Raw genomic sequence first — 24,155 nt, 5'->3', positions numbered from 1 at the left:
ACAAAAAATTAAAAATAGTGAAAGTAGAAAGGACTGAGAAAGGCTGTGTAAGTGGAAAATGTAGAGAGAAATAAAGACCAAAGAGAAGCATGCATAGAAAGGGTATTTCTGGAGGGCAGTGGAATACATTTATCTTATTTGTAGGTTAACAGTAAGTAAGCTGGTAAAATAGAGAAGTATGAAACAGTGCCAAAGCTCAAGGGAAAATATTTAATTATGGAGAAAAATACCTCATCCTACATTGTGATTTTTATCGTCATTTATTTCCTTTCATGTGGTCAGGATTGTTTCAATGCCTCAACATTCCCCTCTCTTTGGCAAAAAAAAAAAAACATATGCAAATTGCTTTGCTAGGAAAAATTCTTCCTATCTAAGATAATATTATTGTTATTATTTCCCTAATACATTTTTCGCTAAGGCGATAACACTGAAAAGCTTGAAAAATGTTGAAGTCTAGTCTTGTAAGTGTAGGATACACAAGAGGGAGGTGAGTAAATATAGGTGATACCTTCATAGGAAGACCAGTCTCCTGCATGTATTTGGCCAAATCTAAATGCACTTTTTCAAACACCTGTAAATATATCAATATAGAAAACGGTAGTAACAAAACTTTCTTAGATCCAAGTTATCCATCATCAAAACAATCTGACAAGGATGCAGCCTTTTTGCACATCACTTGATTTGAACTCAAGCAGTCTTTTACCATGATAATTTTGCCAGTAACATAAAGAAACCATTTTCCTAAAGCACACATATATGAAGCTTGAGCAAGGGTTGACATTATAAAATACAACAGTTTTGCTGTAAAGTTAGCTTAATCAATCTTCCTCCTTAAGAGAAAGATTGATTACAAGGAACCACATAATAATACAGGTTCTCTTCAGACCTAGCTTCAATGGCTTATTGTTTTCCATGTTACTTTGGGCTTAAAAAATAGCATAGCTGTTAGTATATGCCTTGGACTGCACAATATTTAACTTCCAAAATTATATATATTTTACTTAATTGTTTCCTGAGTTCTTAAGCAACAGAAATTCCTCTTTATATACCCAGCATGCAGTCTCCTTTATGAAATTGCTGTTGCTTTCAAAATTACAAGCTTTCACTTACTTCCTTGAGGTCCTGTAACAAACTATGCAAAAACAGTAATCAGCTTCTTTTAACATTAGATGTTATGATGTTAATTTGCCACTTGACGTCCTCATCCTCTGACTTAGTTCAATAGTAGATTACAAGACTTTATCTCTCTTCAGGCTTGGAGAAAGATTAAATACCAGCCCCAAGCCCTCTATGTCTCTAACTGATCATTTGGTTAAGCTAGAAACTTCTGTTTTGCAATAAATACAGAATCATTATGGACATACGAACAGAACTTCAACTGCAGTACACTTAATGAAGGAGAAGCATCTGCGGGCTTTTTATGGTTCATATATCCTACTGCATTTGATTTCCTTGATACAATTTGCATCTTGACACTTAAATTAGCATGCAGTACTCTTTCACGGAAATATTTTATTAAGGCTGTAGAACTGTTGAGTATTAATTTTTTTAAGATGAGTATGTTTGAAAAGAGTCCTTCCAGACAGATTGATGATTGCCTATGCAGAAGGAGTATGTGTACTTGTAATCAGTATTCTCTTGGTTCTCTTGCTTTTTTTCCTGGTGTTCTTGCTTTACAGCTCTTTGGCAATAGCTAACCTCTGCTGAAATAAAAGAAGATACAAAATGAGACACAAAACAGTATTCCCTCCCTAACCTGCTTTACCTTTCACGGATAAATGATTTTTCTTCTTAAACTCTGATTACTGTTTCCAAAGGATTGTAGGATGCATTTTCATCCCTCCTTGTGGGTCTTAATGAGGACATTACTTCCATATATTCTTATAACAATGTTTCAGATGTAGACACCCCATTCTGTTAATGAGCCAAGACCCTAAAAGAAGATCTTTAAAAATATTTGGATATTAATTCCGCTGTAATCTGTGTAAATTGTGAACCTAAATATTTTCAAGAATATTGGTCACTGCGGTCACCAGGGTTTTCATACTGTAAATGTATTTGTGTTAGTATTTGTCATACTAATAACATATCTGCAAGGAAGGCTGTTTTTAATCAGCATAAATTAATTCAAAATACACAAGCACTTAATAAAGCATGTAGGCACGTGGGCTTACAATTTTATCAAACTCTTTATATTTTGGGGACTTCTATGAATGGCTGTTGTAAACTGAACTTTTTCCCCCCCAGCTAGGAGGAAATACCCGTATTTAATTTTAAGCTATTGATTATGCATTACGTTTCTTCAGTTGCTGTACACTTCATGACATCTCAGCTTCTCAGTGACTTCCACAAGCAAGATAATATGAGTGTAACAGTCAAATCATTTGTCTGATGAGGCAAAGTAGTTCATTACTGTTTTTCACATTCAATATGTCTTATAATGCGCTATTACAGTGTACCTCTAAGGTTGACGCTGCTTTTATAGAAACTGAGAAAACAGTAGAACACTAACAGAGCATCTGCAAGTCTGCTATATTTTAGTAGATAGTGCTTTTAAAGAAAATATGACTAAATGAATAGTATTGAGATCAGTAGAACTTCTCAGACCTACTAATAAACAACTGAATTACCAGAGCCCTCCAGTCAAAATGTTTGTTAACACAAACACAGTATGTCTGTTCTGTGAGAGAGCAAAATTCCTGCTGGATTTCTATTAAATAATTGTCTTTCCGTGCCGCTTTGATTTGTGAGCAACTGAGGACTTGGGATAAAATGAAGAAAAACAGAATGTGAAAAGCCTGCTTAAGCAACTGCAGTTTCTGCCAGCAAAACTCCAGTTACAGCCAGTACTTACTTGCTTTCTTGGTAAGAAAAACCTGATTTTGCAAGCCTGTGCGTGTGAACACCTTTAGGCATGCAAATGGCACCGCCAGCGAGCTCTGGGAGCTCTTACGAGGACAGCCCGGAGCAGGCGCGGGACAGCGCTCCAGACGCAAACCGGGCCCTGCCTCGCCACCTCCGACGGGCGGGGGCTGCGAAGGGGTCACGTGCTCGCGCCGCATGTCGCAGGGCCCCAGCCCCTCTGGGGACTGGCGCTGGGCACCGACCTGCGCGAGAGCACGGGCCGCTTCGGAGGGGCGGGCGCGGGCCGTTGCCGGCCGCCTTCCCCGCCGCGGGAGAGCGGCCCGGCGGGCAGCGCCGGCGGAGCGGAGCAGAGGGAGGGAGGGAGGGGGCGGGGCGGCTGCCGGCCTGCCCGCGGCCCTTGTCCGCGGAACAGTGCCGGGGGGAGGGCGTGGGGCTGCCGGGGAGGAGGTGCTGTTGTAGCTCCGGAGCCTTTTGGTTAGAAGGGCGCCAGTCAGTGCTCAAAGTGCGGATGTTGCAGGCGTTTTGAAAGCTGTATACGCTTAGCTGAATATCTACAGCAGCTCTGCAGCAAATTAACATTTGGTGAAGCTTTTAAAGCACGTTGTAGTGCAGCTGCTGCCTTTCATGCAGGCATTTCTGAATTGGTTTAGAGAAAACTTTTAAAACTGCTTGCCTTAATGAGTAAAGGTAAGCTTGGTTGGTTTGATTTGGAAACCACACCTACTGTGTTCCTCTTGTTTCTTGCTTCCTTCTTAATGTTACAATTAAGTAATACTATTAACTAATAAGTTAATACTACTTTCTTGTTTTGTTTATTCATTAATGTGCATAGGAGATGGCTGTATGGTAACTGTTACAGTAAATGTGTTGATACTGTAGTTGAATTTTCTTGTTGGAAATGAACTATGTAGCTTTTAGATCAGCCTGCAACTCTGAGTTCTTCCTATAGATGAAAGTTTGCAAGGTTGAGGCCTTAAAGATTATATGCAGAGTAACTGCCCAACAGATGGTTAATAATCAAAATAAACAACTGAAACAGGGAAAAATCCTTGCCTCTTAGTCATTTTTGGTGGGATAAATGGAAAAAATATGAACTTATATTCCTTTGCAAGACCGCTTATCCCTATCCTAAGTGTTGCTTGCATAGAGATTAAATGCATAACAAGTTTTTAAATCATGCTGCAAGTTTGTACCACATTGTGCTTTGAAGAAGGTGTCAAATGTTGTACTTTGTTTGCTTTTGGGTTGAGTTTTTTTCTCCCCCTCAACTGCACTAGAAAATTATTAAAATAATTATTTAGCATGGAACTCTGAGGCCTGAGGGAAGTACTTGTCTGACAAAGCAAATGAAATTGCAGGGTCAGTGCTTCATTACAACTTCACATGCTTCAGCTGAAGTATAGGGCATAGATTGGGAAGCGGTATAAAATGTGTTCGTGAAGTAAAGGATGCTCTTATGTTTCCTCTTTTGTATGTGTACTGTTTCTTATTTCAGACAAACTTCCTTTGATCCTGGGCTTGATAAAGGCTAACACTGTTAGAGGCAGGACAAATAAATGAGGTTACAATGTAATATGAGTTGTCTTACTATAAGTAGAAAGCCAAGGGCAATTTTACTCAGACTTGGTCACGGGTAACAGAAAGACTGTATGTAACGTAAGTACCTACAATTAAAGTGTTACAAAAATTCATTTTGAAACACAAAAGCCTTCTCTTTGAAAGTTTCCTGAGTAGAAAGACCAGGAGGCTGAGATGTGTATGTTTTGTTGTCTTGTGGGCATGGTGTGTGTGTCGGTATTTTAAAAGTAATGAGGTATTGTGAATGTGAACACTACTTGTTTTCCGCCCTTGGTCAATCGAGTTATTGTGATATGACCACATTTAAATGAGCAGGAGAAGTTAATCCAAGCTCCTTGTCTAAACTCAGAGGGAAGGTGACTCTTGGACAGTAAGGCTGTCCACTTGTGCTTTGTAAGAGTATATTTCTAAAGAGACACCTTCTATTAATACATCTTATTCTCCTTTTGACAGGGTTTTCCGTTTCTGCTTGCCCTCTTGTCTGATGGTGCTCAGGAGAGAAGTCCTGGCTATGATAGTTTTTGTACCTTTTGGTTGGCAACATGTTTGTCTTGCCCCTCCTCTCATCTCCATTTCCTCTCTGAAACTAGTTTTAGATCTCATACTCTCCAGCTAATGAAGTTCTGTTAAACAGCAGAAAAAATATAACTTCTGGGAAGAGATCCCAAGTTGTGTGAACATTGTGCTGTTGGGAATTAGGCTAGCAGGGCTTTCTTAGCTGTTGATACCTGCAGGGACTGTTGGAGCTTTTTCAACACAGTAGGAAGTAAATTATTGCTCTCCATTTATCCAAATCCAGTTCCTGTAAGATCGTGAGATTGGATTGGGGCAATTAATTCCTATGTATACTAAATATCATGAAAAGATTCCCACTGAAATCTGGTACGGTTGGTTCAGGCTTTTAAAGATTTTGTTCCTAAAATTATAGTACTTCAGGCGTTTAAAGATTCTGTTCCTAAAATTATAGCACTCATTTTTTTCCCAACTATTTCTTATTCTTTCTTCCTTCCTCCTTAGGAGGTGGAGGAGATAGCTCCTGAATGAACAGGATTTTAAATGCCAAATGTTCAGGCACGTGTAGCTGTATTGCATTCACACTTGACAGAAGCTGGTAGCTTTTACTATGACCAAACCTGTATTTCTCTTTGCAGTCTGCCTTGCCAGGCAGAATCTTTTGAGGTTAAGCCACAGATAATTACTCTGGTCTTTCACCATTAGTGTCTGAATTATCACAGAGGTATCCTTGTCTTGTCATGGTCCATCATAAGTATGAAGAATGTTATCTACTTCATTCATACTGGCTGAAATAGTTGTTTCTAGTTCATTTTTCCAGGAATTGCAGGTTGTCAGTGACACTTTCTTTTGGATGCCTCTTACTTAAAATAACTGTTCTGCATCCCACTACTGTTGGAATAACTGGCCACACATGGAGTACCTTTGGACCCCCTGTTCTGATTTTCCTGTGTGACTTTCCTCCAAATTTCTCATGGGTTGTATGCAGTGTATATTTCCAAAAAAGGGATGCTCTAACAAAAAGCTCTATTTCTGTCTGGAGTTCTGACCTGCCCAACAAACATATAAAATAACTTGTTAGTATGGCTCAAGAAATGCTTGACTGAAACTTCAGATTAATTTAGAAGTCATCTGTCAGTATTGAGTAATATCTGTATGAAATTGAGCTTTACAGTTATATTCAAGTTCCATATGAAATAGTTATTAATGGACATTCTGATTACTCATCTTCCTTGGAAAAGTTTAACTTCTTTCTAAAGCATTTTACTCAAGTTAGGCAAGGGGGATGAGAAGATGACTGTCGCTCTATATTTTTTGGCTTCCGTTAACGAGAGCTGTATCATGTATACTTCATGGCTCGAAGTATACAGTTATTGCCCTCCCTCCCTCTGCCCCAAGAGTAACATGATATTTAAAAGACCATTAGAATTACAGGTAATGATGAAGTGTCTTTGAACAAACTTGTTTTGAAGCTTTCTTTCTTGCCAGAGGGTGTGAGAATTATACTGAAGATTGAAGTATGGAGGGAATAATAAATTTGCAGTCGTGCTTCAAACTAATGAGTATTGAAGTGTTTTTTCCATTCTAAATGAAGGTATGAAAAGCAATAGTTTGTGAATAACTGTCTTACACTGTAATGATGTGGTATGTGCTAGTATCTAATCCGTCTGTTGAGAAAGAACTCCTGGATTTTACGCTGTCTTTGGTCTTGTATAACCTATTGAAAAGTCTGTGCCTAGTACAAAATTAAGTAAAATAAACTAACAATGCTATGTGATCATGTTCTGACTATGGAGCTAGTATGGTCTGCAGCACATCCTTGTAACCTTGAATGATGCATTTACTGATGCATACTACCATGTGGTATGCACCTGGCACGCAGGCAGGACAGAGGAAGGAGATTATATGTACTCTCAGGCCCTTGGTTAACACCAGCATTTCAATGTAATGCTTTTATCTTGGAAAACAAGTCCCTGGATAGTGCAGAAATCCTGAAACTCCTTGTTGTACTTCCAGGCTGTTCAAACGATAGTAAGTTAACAAAAACACTGGAGAATTGCCAGTTGAAAAATGCTGCAGGAATTAGCTTTTATGTTTTTTCACGTCATTATGCTTCAGTCCTGAAGTTCCTGTTCTTCTTTAGTGCGGGGAAGTTGACTGTCTACTAATTTGTAGGCTGTAACCAATGAGTTGTTGTATTTTAAAGGGTTATAAATAAGCCATTATGGCCAAAGCTTATTAATACAACTTGCAAGCAACAACTGTCAAGGACAAATCTACAATTTATTATAGTGTTATAATAGTGTTATAGTGTTATAATAGTGGAAACGGAGAGTATTTTCAAATGCTGTAGGTAATAGTGGACTGTTCCACAGCTTACACACCTCAAAACTTGAGTTAATGTAGATTCTTGTTTTGAATCTAGCTTTAGTGGCAATACTTGGTGATTCAAGGTTTTGACACAGTTTGTTATGTTGTTTTTATCTAGAAAAGACAATCTTGCAGAGATCTGCTGATTCATCTTTATTAGAATGCAAAGTAATGGTGTTTGTTTTTTTTTAACTCAGCCGTGTTTCTGGTAGGAGTAGAATAACAGAGTGAGTAACAGTTCTGTAGGATGTGATAGCTTTGATCAGTTTCTGGGGTCCTTCTTGCTACCAGTGGAGAACTGTTTTTGTTTTACTTAATTCTTTAAAAGGCATTTATTCTTTTGTGGTGAGGTTAAGCATGTTTCACATGTCACAATTCAGCTTTCCTAAACCTAACCTTTCTGTAACAAATCCTTTCTATGCCATTAAGCCTAACGCTTTTTGTTCGAGGTTGTACTTATGTATGTAGTTGTGAGCATTAGTTGTCTTCCTCTGTTTTTCCTGCAAAGGGGAATATCAGAAAACAGTCACATATTTTACAGTTTATTGTACATTCACTTATTACAAACCTTGATTCCTTTACCACTGTCTGTGATTAGTTAAAATTTTAAACCTAGTTACTCCTTTAATTCTAAATAACTGCTCTGTGTTGTGGTATATATGACATGCTAAATGCCTGAAAATGCAGTCATTCCTGACAACATCACTTGGAGGGAAATAACTCTCTTGTGGCTGTAGAACTCCAGAATCAGAGAAAAGAGGAAACCATGTAATCTTACAGAAGAGGAGGTGACTGTTTTATATAGGAGTGACTTGTTGCTGGCCAGTGGCTGACTTTGGTTGGTTGGTTGATTGGGGTTTTTGTTTAGCAAAACAGATGATCTATTGTGCAAATACTTGGCTGAGGATGGATATAATTGCTAACTGATCTTCAGCCTGAGTGTAAGGATACTTCTTCTTGTCACTTCTCAGAATTGCTTATTGTCAATTCATTAGTTTGTGTAGCTTGCTTAGGTTTTTTTTAATATTGTTCATTTTCGAACCACTAAACTCACTTTTTCCTTCTCTTAGCCAGACTGTCATGTTCACAAGGGCATGACATACTGTTTCATGCTCTGGTAACAGATACTGTTTTAGAGCTAAAAGAGACATCTTAACCTGCTAATACAAGGAAGTTCTGGGCATCTCTTGGATTTCCCCTCTTCCTTCCTCTATGTTTCTAATATTCTATATAGAATATTTATAATATTCTATATTTGTACCCTTGTCTTTCTTGCTTGTTATGATTGGTATCAGGCTTGTTTCAAACAGGTTTGGCTGAAGGCCAAGAGTGAGTGTACATGTTGCAAAAAGTGGGTGGGGAGGCACACTGGCTTTCTAGCTGAATTAGGGGCAGCGAATGAGTGATTGTAAGCTTCTATTCTTGGCTGTTCCAAACTACAATTTAAAATATGAAGTTCTGCTGTGTTATAAAAAAGGGATTACAATGGTATTTGAGAAAGCCCAGAGTTCCTTAATCTGAAATTAAGGAATAATCTCTTAAAGCTTGATTTATCTAGAATGTTGACCTATTGCACTGTTTTGATTATGGTAACAATTTTGGAGATATTTTCCTAAAAAAACAAAATGAATCTTTAACCACAGAATGATTGGTATTGTGCTTCCCATCTTTCTTCTGCCTCTTTTGCTGTGCAAGTGGAAAATGTAGAGTGCTATCACAACATATTTCCACGTTAAAGGAGGAAAGGGACTTCTCAAGGCAATTGAATAGGTGTTGTTTGAGGAAGGCTAAATTTTAATATGGAAATTACTATTCTTTATAGGATCTAGCCCTCATCATTGAACATGCATAGCGAAGATGGCTCTTCTACAGTTAATCCTGTTTAAAAAATTGTTTTAGAAAATTTCTCTTAAGTACAGTACTACTTTCAGGTTTTGGCCTTTTTCAGTCTCTTCATCTCTGCTTCTTCCTCTTTCTCTTCTGCCAGCTTTTGCGTCAGTTGAGTCTGCCAAAGAGTATTTCTTGTTTCGTTTTAAATGCCTGCCACATCCTTTGCTACTTAAACTAGAACACTAACATACTCTTTTTTTTTTCTCTCATCTCTGTGGTGTGCAGCCTTATCTCTTCTGGCAGCAACTTGTTTTGAAGATTTTACTGGTACATGTAAAATCTGCTTTAATGCCATCATTGTACCGAACCTTCATTTTTAGCTTCCTATAGATTTCCTTAACTTCTGAATGAAATCATGTTGGTGCAGATTTGTGACAGTTTGCAGAAGTATTAGAAGTAAAGATTTACTTTAAGTAGAAGTTGAAGATATTATCATAATGTTATCTTGTATATTTGGAAGGAGCATTTGAGCGTTGCTTGGGTTTTTTTCTAGTTCCTGAAATGTAACTGTGCAGTCTCCTTTCCCCTCTGATTTTCTTCTATTTGCTGGTGTAAAGTGGCCGAGAGGCTCTTACATTGAAGTACAAATGTACCATTGCCCTAAATATTGTGGATTTTTAGCACTGAATGTGTGAGAATTTTGGAAAAGTTAATAGTGACTCTTAGAGTGTATAAGACTAATGAAATGCCTTGTCTTCCTTTGACTGCTTTTTAGGTATTGGAGTTCAGTCTTAAATGTCTCTGTGCCTTTCTTATCTTCATGTCCATGCATGCCATCAGGGAGCTTCGTAACCTGATACTTCTTATCACTTGGTGCAAAATGGGCATGGATCTTCCAGAAGACAGACCTACTTGCCTTGTATATGTTCCACCAGAGCTGATTACCCACTTCTTGTGCCTAAGGGTTGAAAGAAAGTTTATCTCTGTTCTTCCAGCCTTTTGGGCATGCAAATGCTTTCTCTTGTTGGCTAAGATGTTCTGTAAACAATGATATAACTGTAAATCCTTCATGCTGCTGAGTAACAAAACAAGTTCCATAGCTACTTTGAAAACAGTATTGTGACAGAGTAAAACATTATATGACGAATGCTGAGATTAGGGGTTCATATAACTGTTTTAGGCTCTTCAGTCCTATTACACCATGTTTTTCATGTATACTGTTCCCTTAATGAGAGTGTGACAAGATGATTTTGTTTTACTAACTGTCTGTTGGTCCAATATCCAAAAGGAAGAGTTCAATGGAAGGAGTCTTGTGATTATCTGCAACAAACAAAAATATTTCTTTGTCTAAACCTTTATACCAAATTCCCACATATAATTTTGCACATATAAAATCTACTTCTGACATTGGCAAATTCCATTTCCCTGCAGAAAGAAGAACTTGTTACCTGGGAATTATTTGTCATATGTGAAGAAAGACACGAGTCGTGGAAATAAAAGGCAGTCTGTAATGATGCATAGTTTGGAGCTATGATTAACAAAACAGTGGGCTTGATACTAGCTGTGTTCCTCAGTAGTGTGGACCTTTGTACATCAATGAAACAGGTTTTAAGATCCATCTGTCCTGTGTGGATGTTTAAGGGACTTGGTGTGTTTTTTTTGTCAGAGAGAGAACAGGAGAGGCTTAACTGGAGAAATGTAAGCAAAAGAAATTTAGAAAGTGATGCCAAAATGCACTGAGAGAAATAATCCACCCAGTGGAGGGAGGGATCCATTTACTATCTGTAACCTTGGTGACCTGAAACGATGTTTGTGAATAAACATCAGTTAGCTGAGGAAGTGTGGGCTGGATGAGTGGTCAGTGAGGTGGGTTGAGAACTGGCTGAATGGCAGAACTCAGAGGGTTGTAATCAGTGGCACTGAGTCTAGTTGGAGGCCGGTAACTAGTGGTGTCCCCCAGGGGTCAGTACTGGGACCAGTCTTGTTCAACTTCTTCATCAATGACCTGGATGAAGAGTTAGAGTGTACCCTCAGCAAGTTTGCTGATGACACCAAACTGGGAGGTGTGGTGGATACACCAGAAGGCTGTGCTGCCATTCAGTGAGACCTGGACAGTCTGGAAAGTTGGGCAGAGAGGAACCTGATGAAGTTCAAGAAGGACAAGTGCAGGGTCCTGCACCTGGGGAGGAACAACCCAATGCACCAGTACAGGCCAGGGGCAGACCTGCTGGAGAGCAGCTCTGCGGAGAGGGACCTGGGTGTGCTGGTGGATGACAGGTTGACCATGAGGCAGCAGCTGCCAAGAAGGCCAGTGGGATCCTGGGATGCATTAGGAGGAGTGTGGCCAGCAGGACGAGGGATGTGTCCAGTTCTGGGCTCCCCAGTTCAAGAAAGATGAGGAGCTACTGGAGAAAGTCCAGCGGAGGGCTACGAGGATGATGAGGGGACTGGAGCATCTGTCCTATGAGGAAAGGCTGAGGGAGCTGGGCTTGTTCAGCCTGAAGAAGAGAAGGCTGAGAGGGGACCTAATAAATGCTTATAAACATCTTAAGGGTGGGTTTCAGGAGGATGGGGCCAGACTCTTCTCAGTGGGTGCCCAGTGACAGGACAAGGGGCAATGGGCACAAACTGAAGGATAGGAAGTTCCGTCTGAACATGAGGAAGAGCTTCTTCACTCTGAGGGTGACGGAGCACTGGCACAGGCTGCCCAGGGAGGTTGTGGAGTCCCCTTCTCTGGAGACATTTAAGACCCGCCTGGACGCGGTCCTGTGCAGCCTGCTGTAGGTGACCCTGCTTCGACAGGGGGGTTGGACTAGATGACCCACAGAGGTCCCTTCCAACCCCTACCATTCTGTGATTCTGTGAACATTCTTACAAAATCTGGTAGTTATTGAAAGTGCACATTACTTTTTGCTTCTGCAGCTGGGAATGGTGTCTTGTCATGCATGCTGTTGTTTTAAACATGTTTTCAAATTTTAGTATTCAACTGACTCTTCTAAACACGAGTGGTGACCTGTAATGTAAGTGTTTATTGTATTTAATTGCCTGTAACTCTTACTTTATATAGATGTCGCTGCCTGGCCTCACTTTTGCTGTTTGGTTGTTCATTTGCTTCTGCATGTCTGTGGAAGGCTATCCAAGTGGAAAAGTAAGAGAAGCCTGCACAAGCATGATACCCTGTCATGGTAGTTCTCCACAACTATCACCTGAACACACCATTACAGTGAATGGGTCTGCATTTAAACCAGGGGACAACATAGAAGGTATTGTGCCAGTTATAGCTGAAGAGTTTAATTTACTGTTGCTTTGCATTTTGACATGTTGATTAGCTATACTAAGCAGCTGAATCTTGTTCAGGTGAATCCATTTAGCAGTCATTCAGTACTTGTAAAATGAGCTTCTGGTGGCCATTGTTGAAATATTTTGTTCTTCCGCTGCAGAATATTTAAATTTCCTTTTATTTTTCTTCTTAATTCAGTTCATTTGTCTGGACCAGATTTTGAAGGATTTTTCATGCAAGCCCGGGATGCAGAACACCTGGATAGCCCTGCAGTTGGTTTTTTCATGCTAGCTGACCGGAGACTTTCTCAGCTTCTGACATGTGGCCGTACCAAGGTATAGTCTAGCATCGTAAAATGAGACATAGAACGAATCATAGAATGCTTTGGGTTGGAAGGGACCTTTAGACGTCATCTAGCCTAATGCCCCTGCAGTGAACAGGGACATCTTCAGCTAGACCAGGTTGCTCAGAGCCCCATCTAACCTGGCCTTGAATGTTTCTAAGGATGGGGCCTCCACTACCTCTCTGGGAAACCCATTCCAGTGTTTCACCACCCTAATTGTAAAAAATTTCTTGCTTATGTCTAGTCTAAATCTACCCTCCCTTAGCTTAAAGCCATTACTCCTTGTCCTGTCACAACAGGCCTTGCTAAAAAGATTTTCCCCATCATCAGGCACTTCTGTGTTTGTACTAGACCGTGTCTGTAATGGGACAGAGCTAAGCTATGTAATCTTCTTTGAGCTCAGCAAGTCTCTCAGGAAATTGGTCTAAATTGCAGTATAGAGGTATGGCTCTCTACAACTTTGTCAGACTATTCTTACAAGCCATTTAAACTATCCTGGTGATAGAATGCTATTGGGTGTTGCAAGAAGATGCAGCATTCATAACAATTTTTACTTGTGCACAATGAATGTTGTGTATTCCTGGTTACTGTACTTAAAAATAGGAGGGTATGCTCTACTTGCCTTGAAGAGGAGAGTTATCAATCATTTTCCATGCTTGTTAAGGATAGAGAAAATGTCTTACAGCAAGGAACGTTTAGGTCAGTTTTTATGGTAAAAAAACTACTGGAACAATCTTTAGTGTTGCTCTGTCAGTAACTTAGTGGAGCCTTCTCGGTGACAGATTAGGTCAGAATCTTCAATACCCATTTTAGATAAATTGAACTTGCCTTATGTGCAAGAGATATGACTCTGACTAGTGTTTTGGCAACCTGCTTGAATTTCATCAACATGTAGAATGTCATCTGAGCTGGAGTGGACAAAGAAGAGCAATGAGGCTGGTGAGGGGTCTAGAGAAAAAGTCTTATGAGGAGCGGTTGAGGGAACTGGGGCTGTTTTGTCTGGAGAAGGGGAGGCTGAGGGGAGACCTTATTGCTCTCTACAACTACCTGAAAGGGGGTCATAGTGAGGCTAGTGTTGGTCTTTTCTTCCGAGTAACTAGTGGTAGGATGAGAGGCAATGGCCTCAAGTTGCGTCAGGGGAGATTTAGATTGGATATTAGGAAAAATTTCTTCGCTGAAAGAGTTGTGAAGCATTGGAATATCTCCCAGGGAAGTGGTGGAGTCACCAAGCCACGGGGATATCTGGGTTGTGCCCTCTCTGCTCTGAGGACTTAGTTCAGTGCTGTATCTGATCTGTTTATCTTGTACAAATAACTCTCTGACCCCAAGACTACTTTTAGTTTTTGTCCTCTAGAATACTAATTTTGTTCTCTTTGTATGGTTATTGCACTGTTTCTTCATGCCTTTACCATCAAAAAATGGAGCGTTATCACGCCATTTCTGCATAAACACTGCAGGGACCTCTGTCACATCACTGGAGTTCTTTTGGATTGAAAGAGCACTAGTTGTTTCTTTTTAGCCTTAATGTTTGTTAGTATGTTAAAGTTTCAGCGGTAGATTTCATCTGAGTTGATCATGACTTAGTGGGGAAAAGCCAGCTTGGCTGGATCTGTGCAGTGTAACAGTGTGGTGTCTGTTTAGGATTTAGCTGCAGCCTGCTATGACTGTGTTAGCTGAATTCTCCTTTAGTGCATATCCACTGTGTAACTCTTGGTATGTATATGTTTTCAGAATTCAGCTGTCAGTCACACAAGTAAAGCAAAAAAGAAATACATAAAAGTTTATTGGATTGCTCCTGGAGATGCACCAAAACATGTACAGTTTCTGTAAGTAAATCTAGTATTAGTTCTAGTTTATTAAAATGCAAATAAGGTAAACGTGTACTATTGTCTGTGTCAAATATTGGCCAACAACTGAAAAGTATCCTTGGACTAAGGGCCTGAAAAGTCGACACCTCTTGCTTGCTACAGTGTCTACATTAATGCAGACACTTCTTCAGGGAAGACTTGGAGATGATTATTTCAATTTTTGCAGAAAGAGTAGAAGGGGGTTTGGAGACTGGTTTCTTTAGTATTTGTGGTTAACTGCTCACTTCTCATGCCTTTAATATACAGGGTTAAAAATCTTTTTCTGTCCTTGTACCTAATAAAAAGATATGTATACCCTCCTGTTACACTGCTAGGTTTTTTGGAAACTAATGGATAAAAGCTATGCAACTCTTCTCTGAGGTTATAATCTGTGCCACAGGCATGAAATTTTTCTTCTCCAGCAGAGCATGCAGTAGTGTATTTTAAAAATTATTTTTCCACTGAGATTTCAGATATTTTCCTACTTTAATCCCTAAAATGCTAAAGGTCTGCATAAAGATGGGGGTTTTACAAATAAGTTGTATGAACTATAGAAGCTTTTCCTTTTTTTTTTTTTTTTTAAAAGTAACTATCAGCTTTTGATGTATACAGTAATGACTCTGTGTGTGTTGTGTTTTTTAAGAGCCACAGTTGTGAAGAAATACAAGACTTTCTGGGTGAAGATTCCTGGTCCCATTGTTTCTCAGGCTAATGCGCTGTCCCCAGCAACACCCTTGCATGCAGCATCAGAGGCTGTATCAACTTCATACCCCGTTTCCTACTTATCAAAGCCAGTAAGTAATTATAAGCTTAAATAATGCTATCTTTAATGCTTGTGATCAATGGAATTTAATGAAATCACATTGATACAGCCTATTGACAGAAAGGGAGAGACAGTGGATGAGTAACTGAGATACCAGAGACTAAGAACAATAACCCTGTTGTGTTGGTTGAATTGCCTGAACTTGTGTGGGTTAAGTGTTGTCATGGCGCAGACACAGGTCAAAAGGTTGATAGAACGTTTAGAACTCTGTGCTGAAAAAATATTATGCATACCTGGGAAGAGAATGGGAAAAGACTTGCTCTGGTTTTGACTAATAACTTCCTGTTTAGTAACTGCTGGCTCAGCAGCCTTCTTCTATGGGTTCACGCGTGTTACTGACTTCCATTACTGATTCTTGAATGGATTAAGCAAGCATCATTATTTGATCCAGAAAAAGTGTGACTTTTAATCCATGTGTTTTCTCATTGTATATCAGTGGATCTGCTACTTTAAAAAGGAAACAAAAAGCTGGTCTTCCCTTCTTTTTTCCTTCATCCTACAGCTGTTATTACCTCTCTAAAAATTAAACAAATGGAAGTTTCTCTAAAGTTTTTACTTTCTTTTCAAAGTTATTCTATTATAATGTCTTTAAAGTGAAAGTTCAGCTTGAGTAAAAGTACAGTTCGGAGCTCGCCACAATTTCACCTACTAGTCCTGGGGTAGTTGTAGGGATGGGTTGAGAGACTGGTATGTAGACATAGATGGAATTTCGTTGCTGTTCCTTGTACGCTTTATTCTAGAAGCGCCTAGTAAGGGAGGAGGAAGAGGGAAACTCTCATTGCTTACGACATGTTTGTTTGCTTAACTGTCTAGTTTAATGCATCAGGTTGTGGAAGTACGAAGTTCTGCATTAGAAACCCTTCAAAGTGTGATCCTGAAAGTGCTTCCTGTTTTTTTCTATCCTTCCAACAAGAGAAAAGTTCAGTATTTATTGAAATGAGTGGTCCAAGTGAAGGATATTTAGCATTTGCATTGTCCCATGACCAGTGGATGGTGAGTGTCCTATTCTACTTCTTTTGTTGCTTTCGTGATCTTAGTAAAGTTTGAATGGTATTCCAGCAAAACGTGCATATGGAAAAATTAAATGCTGCTAGATGTCACACAAAATAACTTCGCCTGCAGTGCTGAAGCACAGGTTGTCTTTTATAGGTGGATATTCAGTTTTAGGTCAGGAATGGCTGTTTGCCGTAGAATTTCCCTGTGGATATCTGTCTTAGCAGAATCCAACCTGTCTAATTGCACACTAGCTGACTGGAATTCCTGGTTAGATCAATCTTTCTTTGTTACCTAGCAAAAAAACATCACCTGTCAGAAGCTGAGTTGCTATGCTTTCTGAAAACCATTTGCATTTCATCATTGTTTGTATAGGAGTGACTCCATTCAATCTTAAAGTGTTTAGAGATCCTTTTTTCTAATTGGTGTTAAAGTGAAGGGTTGATGTTGTTGACAAATGCATAATCCATAAAGTAGCTGTTGCACAAAGAAGATGCTGTTTATACTCATGTCCCTAGTGCAAGAACACTTGGTTTTTAACAATACTTTGACTTTACAGCTATGATGAAAATCAACTTTTAACTAAAGACGGTTTCTGAATAACATCAACATCCATCTCTGTCTTGACTGGTTAATTTAGTAAATTCTAGATAATTAAAGGAATAATATGGTTGTGACCGTGGGAGGCGGGGAGGAGGGTAATTCATAATGTGCCTTACTATGTGTCATCTGTCTGACTTAATGGGGTTCCCCTGTAATCCTAAAGTGTTTGAAAGCTGGGAAATAATAGCTTGACAGCTAGAGAATTCTGTATCAGGTCTTGTTCCATATATTAAATCAAAGAGCTTTTGGAGATTACCAGAAATGGTTTTTATTGGGCTATAAATACTTTTTTCTTTTAAAATCTCCAGGGTGGTGATGATGCATATCTGTGTGTTAATGAGGACCACCGTGTTCATGTAAGCACTGCCTATCTGAAGGGACAAAGTCGTCCTCTTTTGGATTCAGAGGTACATTTGAAAACAACTAAGACACTTCCACAAATATAGGTTTGAAGTAATGAATGGTGTACTGCTGCTTTGTGCTTTTTTGCACAACATCTGTAAATAGTAAGATGGATCCATTAATTCTCTAAGATGAGATTGGTTGGGCTCTTTCTTCCTAGTAAATGTTACCTTTGGAAGTCTAAATTTAAATTTTTAAAAAATAAGTTGCATGGTGCGAGGTTACTGTGAGGAACTTTGTGCCCATTATTACCCTGTCCCTTTGCTAGAGCTGCAGTTGCAATTGATGTGTCTTGGGTTAAAGGTTGGAAGGGAAGAGGAGATTGTTATGAGCTAGAGAAATTGATGGTAAAAGGTCTAACCTCTGTGTTGCTGTGTTGATTTACTGACATACCTTCTGAGTTGGTATGCTTGAGGTTTTTATCACTCCCCTCCTCCCACCATCATTGCCACTCTTTCTTTGTGCACCAGGGAGCTTTTAAGCCAATTCCTCTCTCAGTCTGAAAAGACTGGGTGTTGAATGTCTCCTGTTTCACAGAGTGCCCTTAAAGACATATCATGGAGGATTGTGGATGGTGTTCTTCAGTGTTCTTTCAGAAGGAGTATTATTCTTCCTGCTTATAAAGGGAGATTTAATCTGGATGCCAGTTACTACATCTTTCTCGCAGATGGGGAAGCTAGTGAAGGTAAACCTCACTTGCATATGGTTGTTTTTATTTGAACAGCTCCAAATGAGCTAGGAACCCTTAAGTAAGATATGGCTTAACTGACACTTCTTACCTGAACTAAGGACTCTGATTTCCAAGTTTGGGGCACTTAGTTCAGACATCTTTACTGCCTCTCTGGATCATGGATTTGCTTTTGGAAGTCAGACTTACTCATATATGTGTGTTGCATGCCCACTTGATGCTAGGAAGTGTTAGCTTCTTGAGAGCTGGCCATGTCTTTTTGAAATGGAGATTAGCATCAGAGGGAATTATTCTTCACATCTTGTGTATGTAGTGGAGAAAGATATTTTCTGTGGAGGGATGAGTTTGTTCTTGTACATAAGGTATGCAAGACAGCTCAGCTGACATCTTAGGTTTAAATTTTGATTCTCAGACTGACTTCTTACCATGTTGCATGTCAGAAATGTAGTTTGTATGATTATGATTGGTGGTCACAATGGGCTTGCATTCATAAATAAGGAGTGGGCATGCTTACAAGTTCAGTGTCTTTCATTAGCCATAAATAAATCACTTAATGTCACTGCTTAGGTGGACTAATATACAAACATCGTCGTCAGCCTCTGATCACCAATGGAATATACAATGTCACAGGCCTCCCTCAGGATATTGGAGGTTCCCGCTCCCCACGACTTATCAAGGCTCATGGTAAGCTGCAACTTCTAGTTTTGTCTTCCAGCTCTAGACTTGCTGAGACCGAAGAGGTAAGTTTTCCTCATTGTTGCAGAGCAAGTATTTCCTCTTTCTTTCTGGTACTTGTGTCATATATATACCCTTGGCTAGCAAGATCTGAGACTGTGAAGACAGAGTAGAATTATTAATAGTTACTGATTTCAAGAATAGCGTTACAAGATTCTTTTTGCCCAGGAAAATGAACCTGCATTTGCCTATTGCTTAAACAGAAACCAGTCCTAATTATAAACTTACATCTTTCTGGTTTGATTTGTTCTAGTTACATTATTGGTTTAATTCTATTTGAAATGAGAAAACCCCTCAACTGACAGTCCAGAGCCATTGAAGTTAATGAGAATTTTTTTCTCACACAGTACTGGACTTTAAAACAGGCTCAGGAGAGAACTATCACTCATTTTTTGTCAAAGATATTGTCACCTTTCATCTTCTGATGGCTAAGTTGGTGACAGAACAGCATCTCTCACCAGTATGTACTGACTGCATGGAATCTGCAGTAGCCAAGAGCTGCTCTGTTGTGCCGTGTGGGCATAGTATGATTATCTTTTATATGGATGTTTCTGCCCTCTAGCAAAATAAAAGCTATAAAGTTGTAGTCTCAACCAGGTGATTAAAAACTATAACTGGTAAACTCTGACTGTATGTGTACAGACTGAAGTACTATACAGTCTTTGAAGCTGGATTCATATGCAGCTAAATTACTCATGTTTACCTCATATTTTTTCAATTTGCAGGAGCACTAATGTTTGTTGCTTGGATTACCACAGTTAGTATTGGCATTATTGTTGCACGATTCTTCAAACCTGTCTGGTCTCATTCATTCATGTTTGGAAAGGAGATGTGGTTTCAGGTAGGCAAAATCTCACCATATTTCCAGCTGTATTTTCTAGCTTTATTGTAAGCATATAAACCTCTGAGATCCAAGAAATAGGAGGTTAAACTTGGTGTGATTTTTATCTTTCTTTATTCTCATCAAATAGAACAATTACAGATGAGAAGTTCACCTACTTACTAGTAAAAGCAAACTCTAAAGAGGACACTAAGAACATTTTTAACTGTACATCTGTTAAATGTATTTTAATGGCATATTAAGAAAGCTGGAGAGTTTCTAAAAGCAGACTTAACTTTTCTAGGTGCATCGTATGCTTATGTTGACCACAGTCATGCTTACAGGCATTTCTTTTGTGTTGCCCTTTGTATATCGAGGTGGTTGGAGCCAAGTAAGTGTGTGCTTTTGTTTTGTTTGTGAACTGAAATGTAGAGGACGGACCAAATGAATGAGAAGGAGGTCCACTGACAACTCTAACTGATTACAGCTGTTGCTGGGGTAATTGCTGTGAAAGCTGTGCTTAAGCAGGACTCCTTTAAGCACAATTTAAAAACTTCAGTACTTTCCTTCCTTCCTTCTTTCTCCCACATAAAGTAATTGCTCTAAGTTTCTTTATTTACTAAATCATTCTTCTTCCCTTTTCCTTAGAGAACTTGAATTTGGGAGGGGTATGAGCATGGGATGGCCGACTTATTGACGTGGTAAACCTGCTGGGAATAAGTGTTGTTATGAACTTGGACTTGGGTAACTGTATCCAGTTAGTCTGGAATGTTAGATAGAGATTGTATACATGTTGCTGTTGCTTGTATAATATTTGGTGCAAGATGATACCATAAACTGGAAAGTCTAGAGAGTATCTGAATTAAAGGTGGGAGAAGAATGTGGTCACAGGTATGAGCTAGGAACTGTGGAAAGGGAATAAAATGTTTTAGGGTTAAGATTAGAACAGATAGGGTGAAAGTGGTGACCAGTGCTGGGAGGAGTTACAAAATAGGCCTCTTCTGAAGACACATGATTGAGAACGAAGAGCTTAGAGCATAGCTTCTACAGTTCTACTGCTCTCTGCTCTTCAGCTGGTAGAATTTCTCAATGCAGCAAAAAGGTGGGACAAAGCCTGGGCAGACTTACCAGTTCCTCATGCTGCCAAGGAGAAGCACTTCCATCCAGCTGCGGGGCAGCTTACTGTAGCCTGTAGCTTCTGCTGGTCTAAACGTATTGCTGCTCCACCATTGTAACTTACTAACACAAGCATAAAACTATCCACTTTTTGATATTTTTTTCCTTTATCTTTATATGGATGTGATACTAAAGAAAAATGTCCTGTGTTTTAGCATGCAGGTTTTCATCCCTATCTCGGCTGTACTGTGATGGCTCTGACAGTTTTTCAAGCTCTTATGGCAGGTTTGAGACCACCTCGTCATGCGCCAAGGTACTCACAACTAAATCACTAAGTTACAGCCACAAGAATTAAATATGCCTGTTTCTTTAGAAATTCTTTTTACATAGAAAAGATAGCTTTAAAGTAGGTAAAAATGTCTGCTCATTTCATTATTTTTCCCCCAAACTATGTAATCAATACAATGCTTTTTGTTGTTTTGTAGGAGGCAATTGTTTAACTGGTTTCACTGGAGTGCTGGTACAACAGCTAGAATACTAGCTGGTGAGTAGGAGTAGTAGTTGTAATTCTCTTTAAAGTGATTTAAAGGAACTTTGTTCATTGTCTGGGCTATTGCTTGTCTAAAACATCTATGGAAATCCAGTCCAGGCATCTCTGAACATTCTTTTTCTTGCTGGCCATTTTCTGTGTGAGTTTAAGTGGCTGTCACATACAGCTTTAGGGAGAAAAAGTTACTGTGTAAAACTAAAGAGATTACAGAAAACTTGGAAGGATCTCTGTAATGAGGCCCTGTTCTTATCTTGAGTAATATCTTTTTGTCTTGGAAGGTTTGAGGAAAGTCTACTTACAGTAACATAGTTCAATGTTATTTAATGGGAGAGCAAACCACTTACAGAACCAGAAGCTGGGCTTAATTCTGTTAATTGTGAAAAGTTTCCACAGGCAGCTTAAGCACAAAAGTTGCGGTGACTGTGGCCTTGTTGGTAGAGTCACAAATGCTAGTATTTGTGGGACTGAGATGTGATAGCACCGTGAGCAGGATGAAGACTATCTTGGCCTTCCCCTTTCCTCCCTGCCTTCCCACTCACACTGTTTAAAAAAAGCCCCAAACAAACAACTTTTACCTGCATGGTCTCCTTTAACCTCATTCCCCAAGCAGCTGTAGGCAGTTCATGGGAGATCTATTGCCAAAGGTGTTGAGAGACCTGACACAGCACTCCTAGTGTCTTTTTATCTTATTTTTACTGACTAGTGGTGACTATGTACTTGGGAATGGATCTACCAGCACTTGACCTACCAGACCCATGGGACACCTATACAATGATTGGTTTTGTAGCTTGGCATGTTGGTATTGATGTTCTTCTGGAAATACACAGCTACTGTCTCGTATGTAAAGGTACAAACCCAACAAAACTCCTGTTGTTAACCTTGCTTGCTGAGAGTTGTGGTGTACAAAAACTGTAACTGAGTAGATTGAATTTCAGGAGGTGTTCTTTGGCTTCTAGCTTGCAAGCTGAAAGAAATAACTCTCAAGTAATGTTGTCATATCTTCTGTACAAACTAAATGGGAGTAAACCAGTTTTCAAGACCAAAGTGTTCTAGAAAAATTGGTTTTGTCCCATTTTAATTAGTAACCTCTTATTTCTCAAACCACAGTTGATAAGGGCAGACTGAAATGTGTAAGTATTTTCCAAGAATGTATCACTTTGCTGTGATTTTGGTCACAGCTGGGTAGCTAAAGTCCAGGTTAATTCATGCAGATTTAGTCTGCGTTTTATTGTGACAAATTGCTGGTGTGATTGTCTGTTGTTGCATGAGCAGAATAATCAGAAACTTGAGCACAAACGCATGCAATTTTGAGTTAACAAGGGAATGAAGGTGAAATCCTGACTCTGTTATGTCTAGTGGGGAGACTGGTTGTAACTTCATAGGAAATTCTTAGCTTCATTGCCTGGTGTCACTGAGAGGAGATGACTGTGCATGTGTAAATGACCTGTATCTAAGGGAGAGATGAGACATCTGCAGAACTGAAGAAGCATTAGTTAAGAAGTGACATAAGGCAGCACGTGGAGGAGGAGTGATTTAAAAATATGTGAATTTAGATTTAACTGTAGTAATTACTTCCCAGAAATAAAGAAATGACCCTGAAATGTTTGAACAGTGAATGTTCTGATTTTGGCTAATGGAAAATACTTAATGAAGTCTATTTGTCTTAAAATGATAAGGAAAAGGTTTCAGATCAAACACATGTTTTGTTCAGCTCAAACATCACTGTTTTGATGATTCACTTCAGCAAAAGAGATGAAATTCTTGGGCACTTCAGTGTCCAGAATTTACTTTTTGTAGGTCAGCTCTAGAACAATTTTTCAAATTTGGTGCTGTTTAAGACTTAGTTACTTAGTCACAGGATCAAAAATTCTGCAACATGAAAATGAAACCCCACTTCCTTGTAAGAGCAAACAACTTTTTTTTTTTTTCTTCCTACTAACAGTTGAAGTGATAGAGGATGACAGAGTACAGATACTGCAGTCACTCACATCTGCAGAAGCAGAGGTAAGTCACAATTTTGTAAATAACTACTATGAAAGGGGGTGATTCTTTGCTTAAACCAATAAAAAGACTGACACTTCTATGGCTTTTCTCCCCCTTCTCTTGCAGGGTCGTCTGTTTAAACAGATTGTGTTAACCGTCTATGTCTGTGGAAATATAGTATTCCTCATTGCCTTCCTGACAGTAATCAACCAAATGTGAAAGAAGTCATTGAGAATTTTGTGATTAAATATTATGCAATTGAAAAACCTGCAAGGAATGCTTTCTATTACAAATTTTCCTCAACACTTCCCTGAAGATGTAATTGAAGAGTAATAGCACATGTGTGTCACGCTCGGTGTTAGGGAGAACCCGAACTCAAGTCTATAGAGGATGCTGGAGTCCTGCAAAAGCTGTCTTCTGATGGGACTTTTAATGGGAGTCTTTGCCTGAGTAAGGAATGAAGTCCCTATGTTTTAAGTGCAGTAATTAACTTGATTGAAGCTTATAGGTTAAGATGACTTGAAAGATGTGCTGAAAATGCTGTTTTGATAGTCAGTTCCCTAAACCTTTTGTGAATATTATTGGGAAATCTGGAAAGGTTGATGCTGAACCTATCATATCTGTTCACTTTTTACTGTGTTTATGGCACGTGATGTGACATCTTCCTGCTCATGACAGTTTTATGCATTAAAAAAAAACCTTAGTGAAAAACTGTCACAAATGCAAGTTGATGCATGAGCTAAATGCTGTTGTCTATCTCTGCAGTCAAATGCAAAAATTATTCTCTCTGCTCTAAGAGCAATACACTTACACAAG

The 24,155-nt window shown here is 39.2% G+C and overlaps 1 protein-coding gene across 3 annotated transcripts in view; it reads left to right on the top strand.

Moving 5' to 3' along the window:
• FRRS1 (ferric chelate reductase 1) overlaps positions 1 to 24,155 on the top strand; it is a 30,333-nt gene extending 6,178 nt beyond the window's left edge. Inside the window, exons 1-16 of one of the 3 annotated variants that reach the window (XM_075424991.1) lie at positions 3,310 to 3,552; positions 12,288 to 12,419; positions 12,635 to 12,771; positions 14,511 to 14,605; positions 15,270 to 15,420; positions 16,263 to 16,442; positions 17,354 to 17,452; positions 17,985 to 18,132; positions 18,703 to 18,819; positions 19,596 to 19,711; positions 19,995 to 20,081; positions 21,022 to 21,119; positions 21,292 to 21,350; positions 22,060 to 22,203; positions 23,299 to 23,360; positions 23,466 to 24,155. In XM_075424991.1, coding sequence (XP_075281106.1) covers positions 3,543 to 3,552; positions 12,288 to 12,419; positions 12,635 to 12,771; positions 14,511 to 14,605; positions 15,270 to 15,420; positions 16,263 to 16,442; positions 17,354 to 17,452; positions 17,985 to 18,132; positions 18,703 to 18,819; positions 19,596 to 19,711; positions 19,995 to 20,081; positions 21,022 to 21,119; positions 21,292 to 21,350; positions 22,060 to 22,203; positions 23,299 to 23,360; positions 23,466 to 23,558 — 1,728 coding nt within the window. In that variant the 5' untranslated portion in view covers positions 3,310 to 3,542 and the 3' untranslated portion in view covers positions 23,559 to 24,155. Of the gene's footprint in view, positions 1 to 3,309; positions 3,553 to 12,223; positions 12,420 to 12,634; positions 12,772 to 14,510; positions 14,606 to 15,269; positions 15,421 to 16,262; positions 16,443 to 17,353; positions 17,453 to 17,984; positions 18,133 to 18,702; positions 18,820 to 19,595; positions 19,712 to 19,994; positions 20,082 to 21,021; positions 21,120 to 21,291; positions 21,351 to 22,059; positions 22,204 to 23,298; positions 23,361 to 23,465 lie in introns of those variants that run through there. The other 2 variants (XM_075424989.1, XM_075424990.1) reach the window with 2 other exon arrangements.

Source organism: Opisthocomus hoazin, chromosome 6 (assembly GCF_030867145.1).
Source record: "Opisthocomus hoazin isolate bOpiHoa1 chromosome 6, bOpiHoa1.hap1, whole genome shotgun sequence".
NCBI lineage: Eukaryota > Metazoa > Chordata > Aves > Opisthocomiformes > Opisthocomidae > Opisthocomus > Opisthocomus hoazin.
The sequence above is the reverse complement of the archived record's forward strand: the minus strand, read 5'-3'. Positions and strand labels throughout refer to the sequence as shown.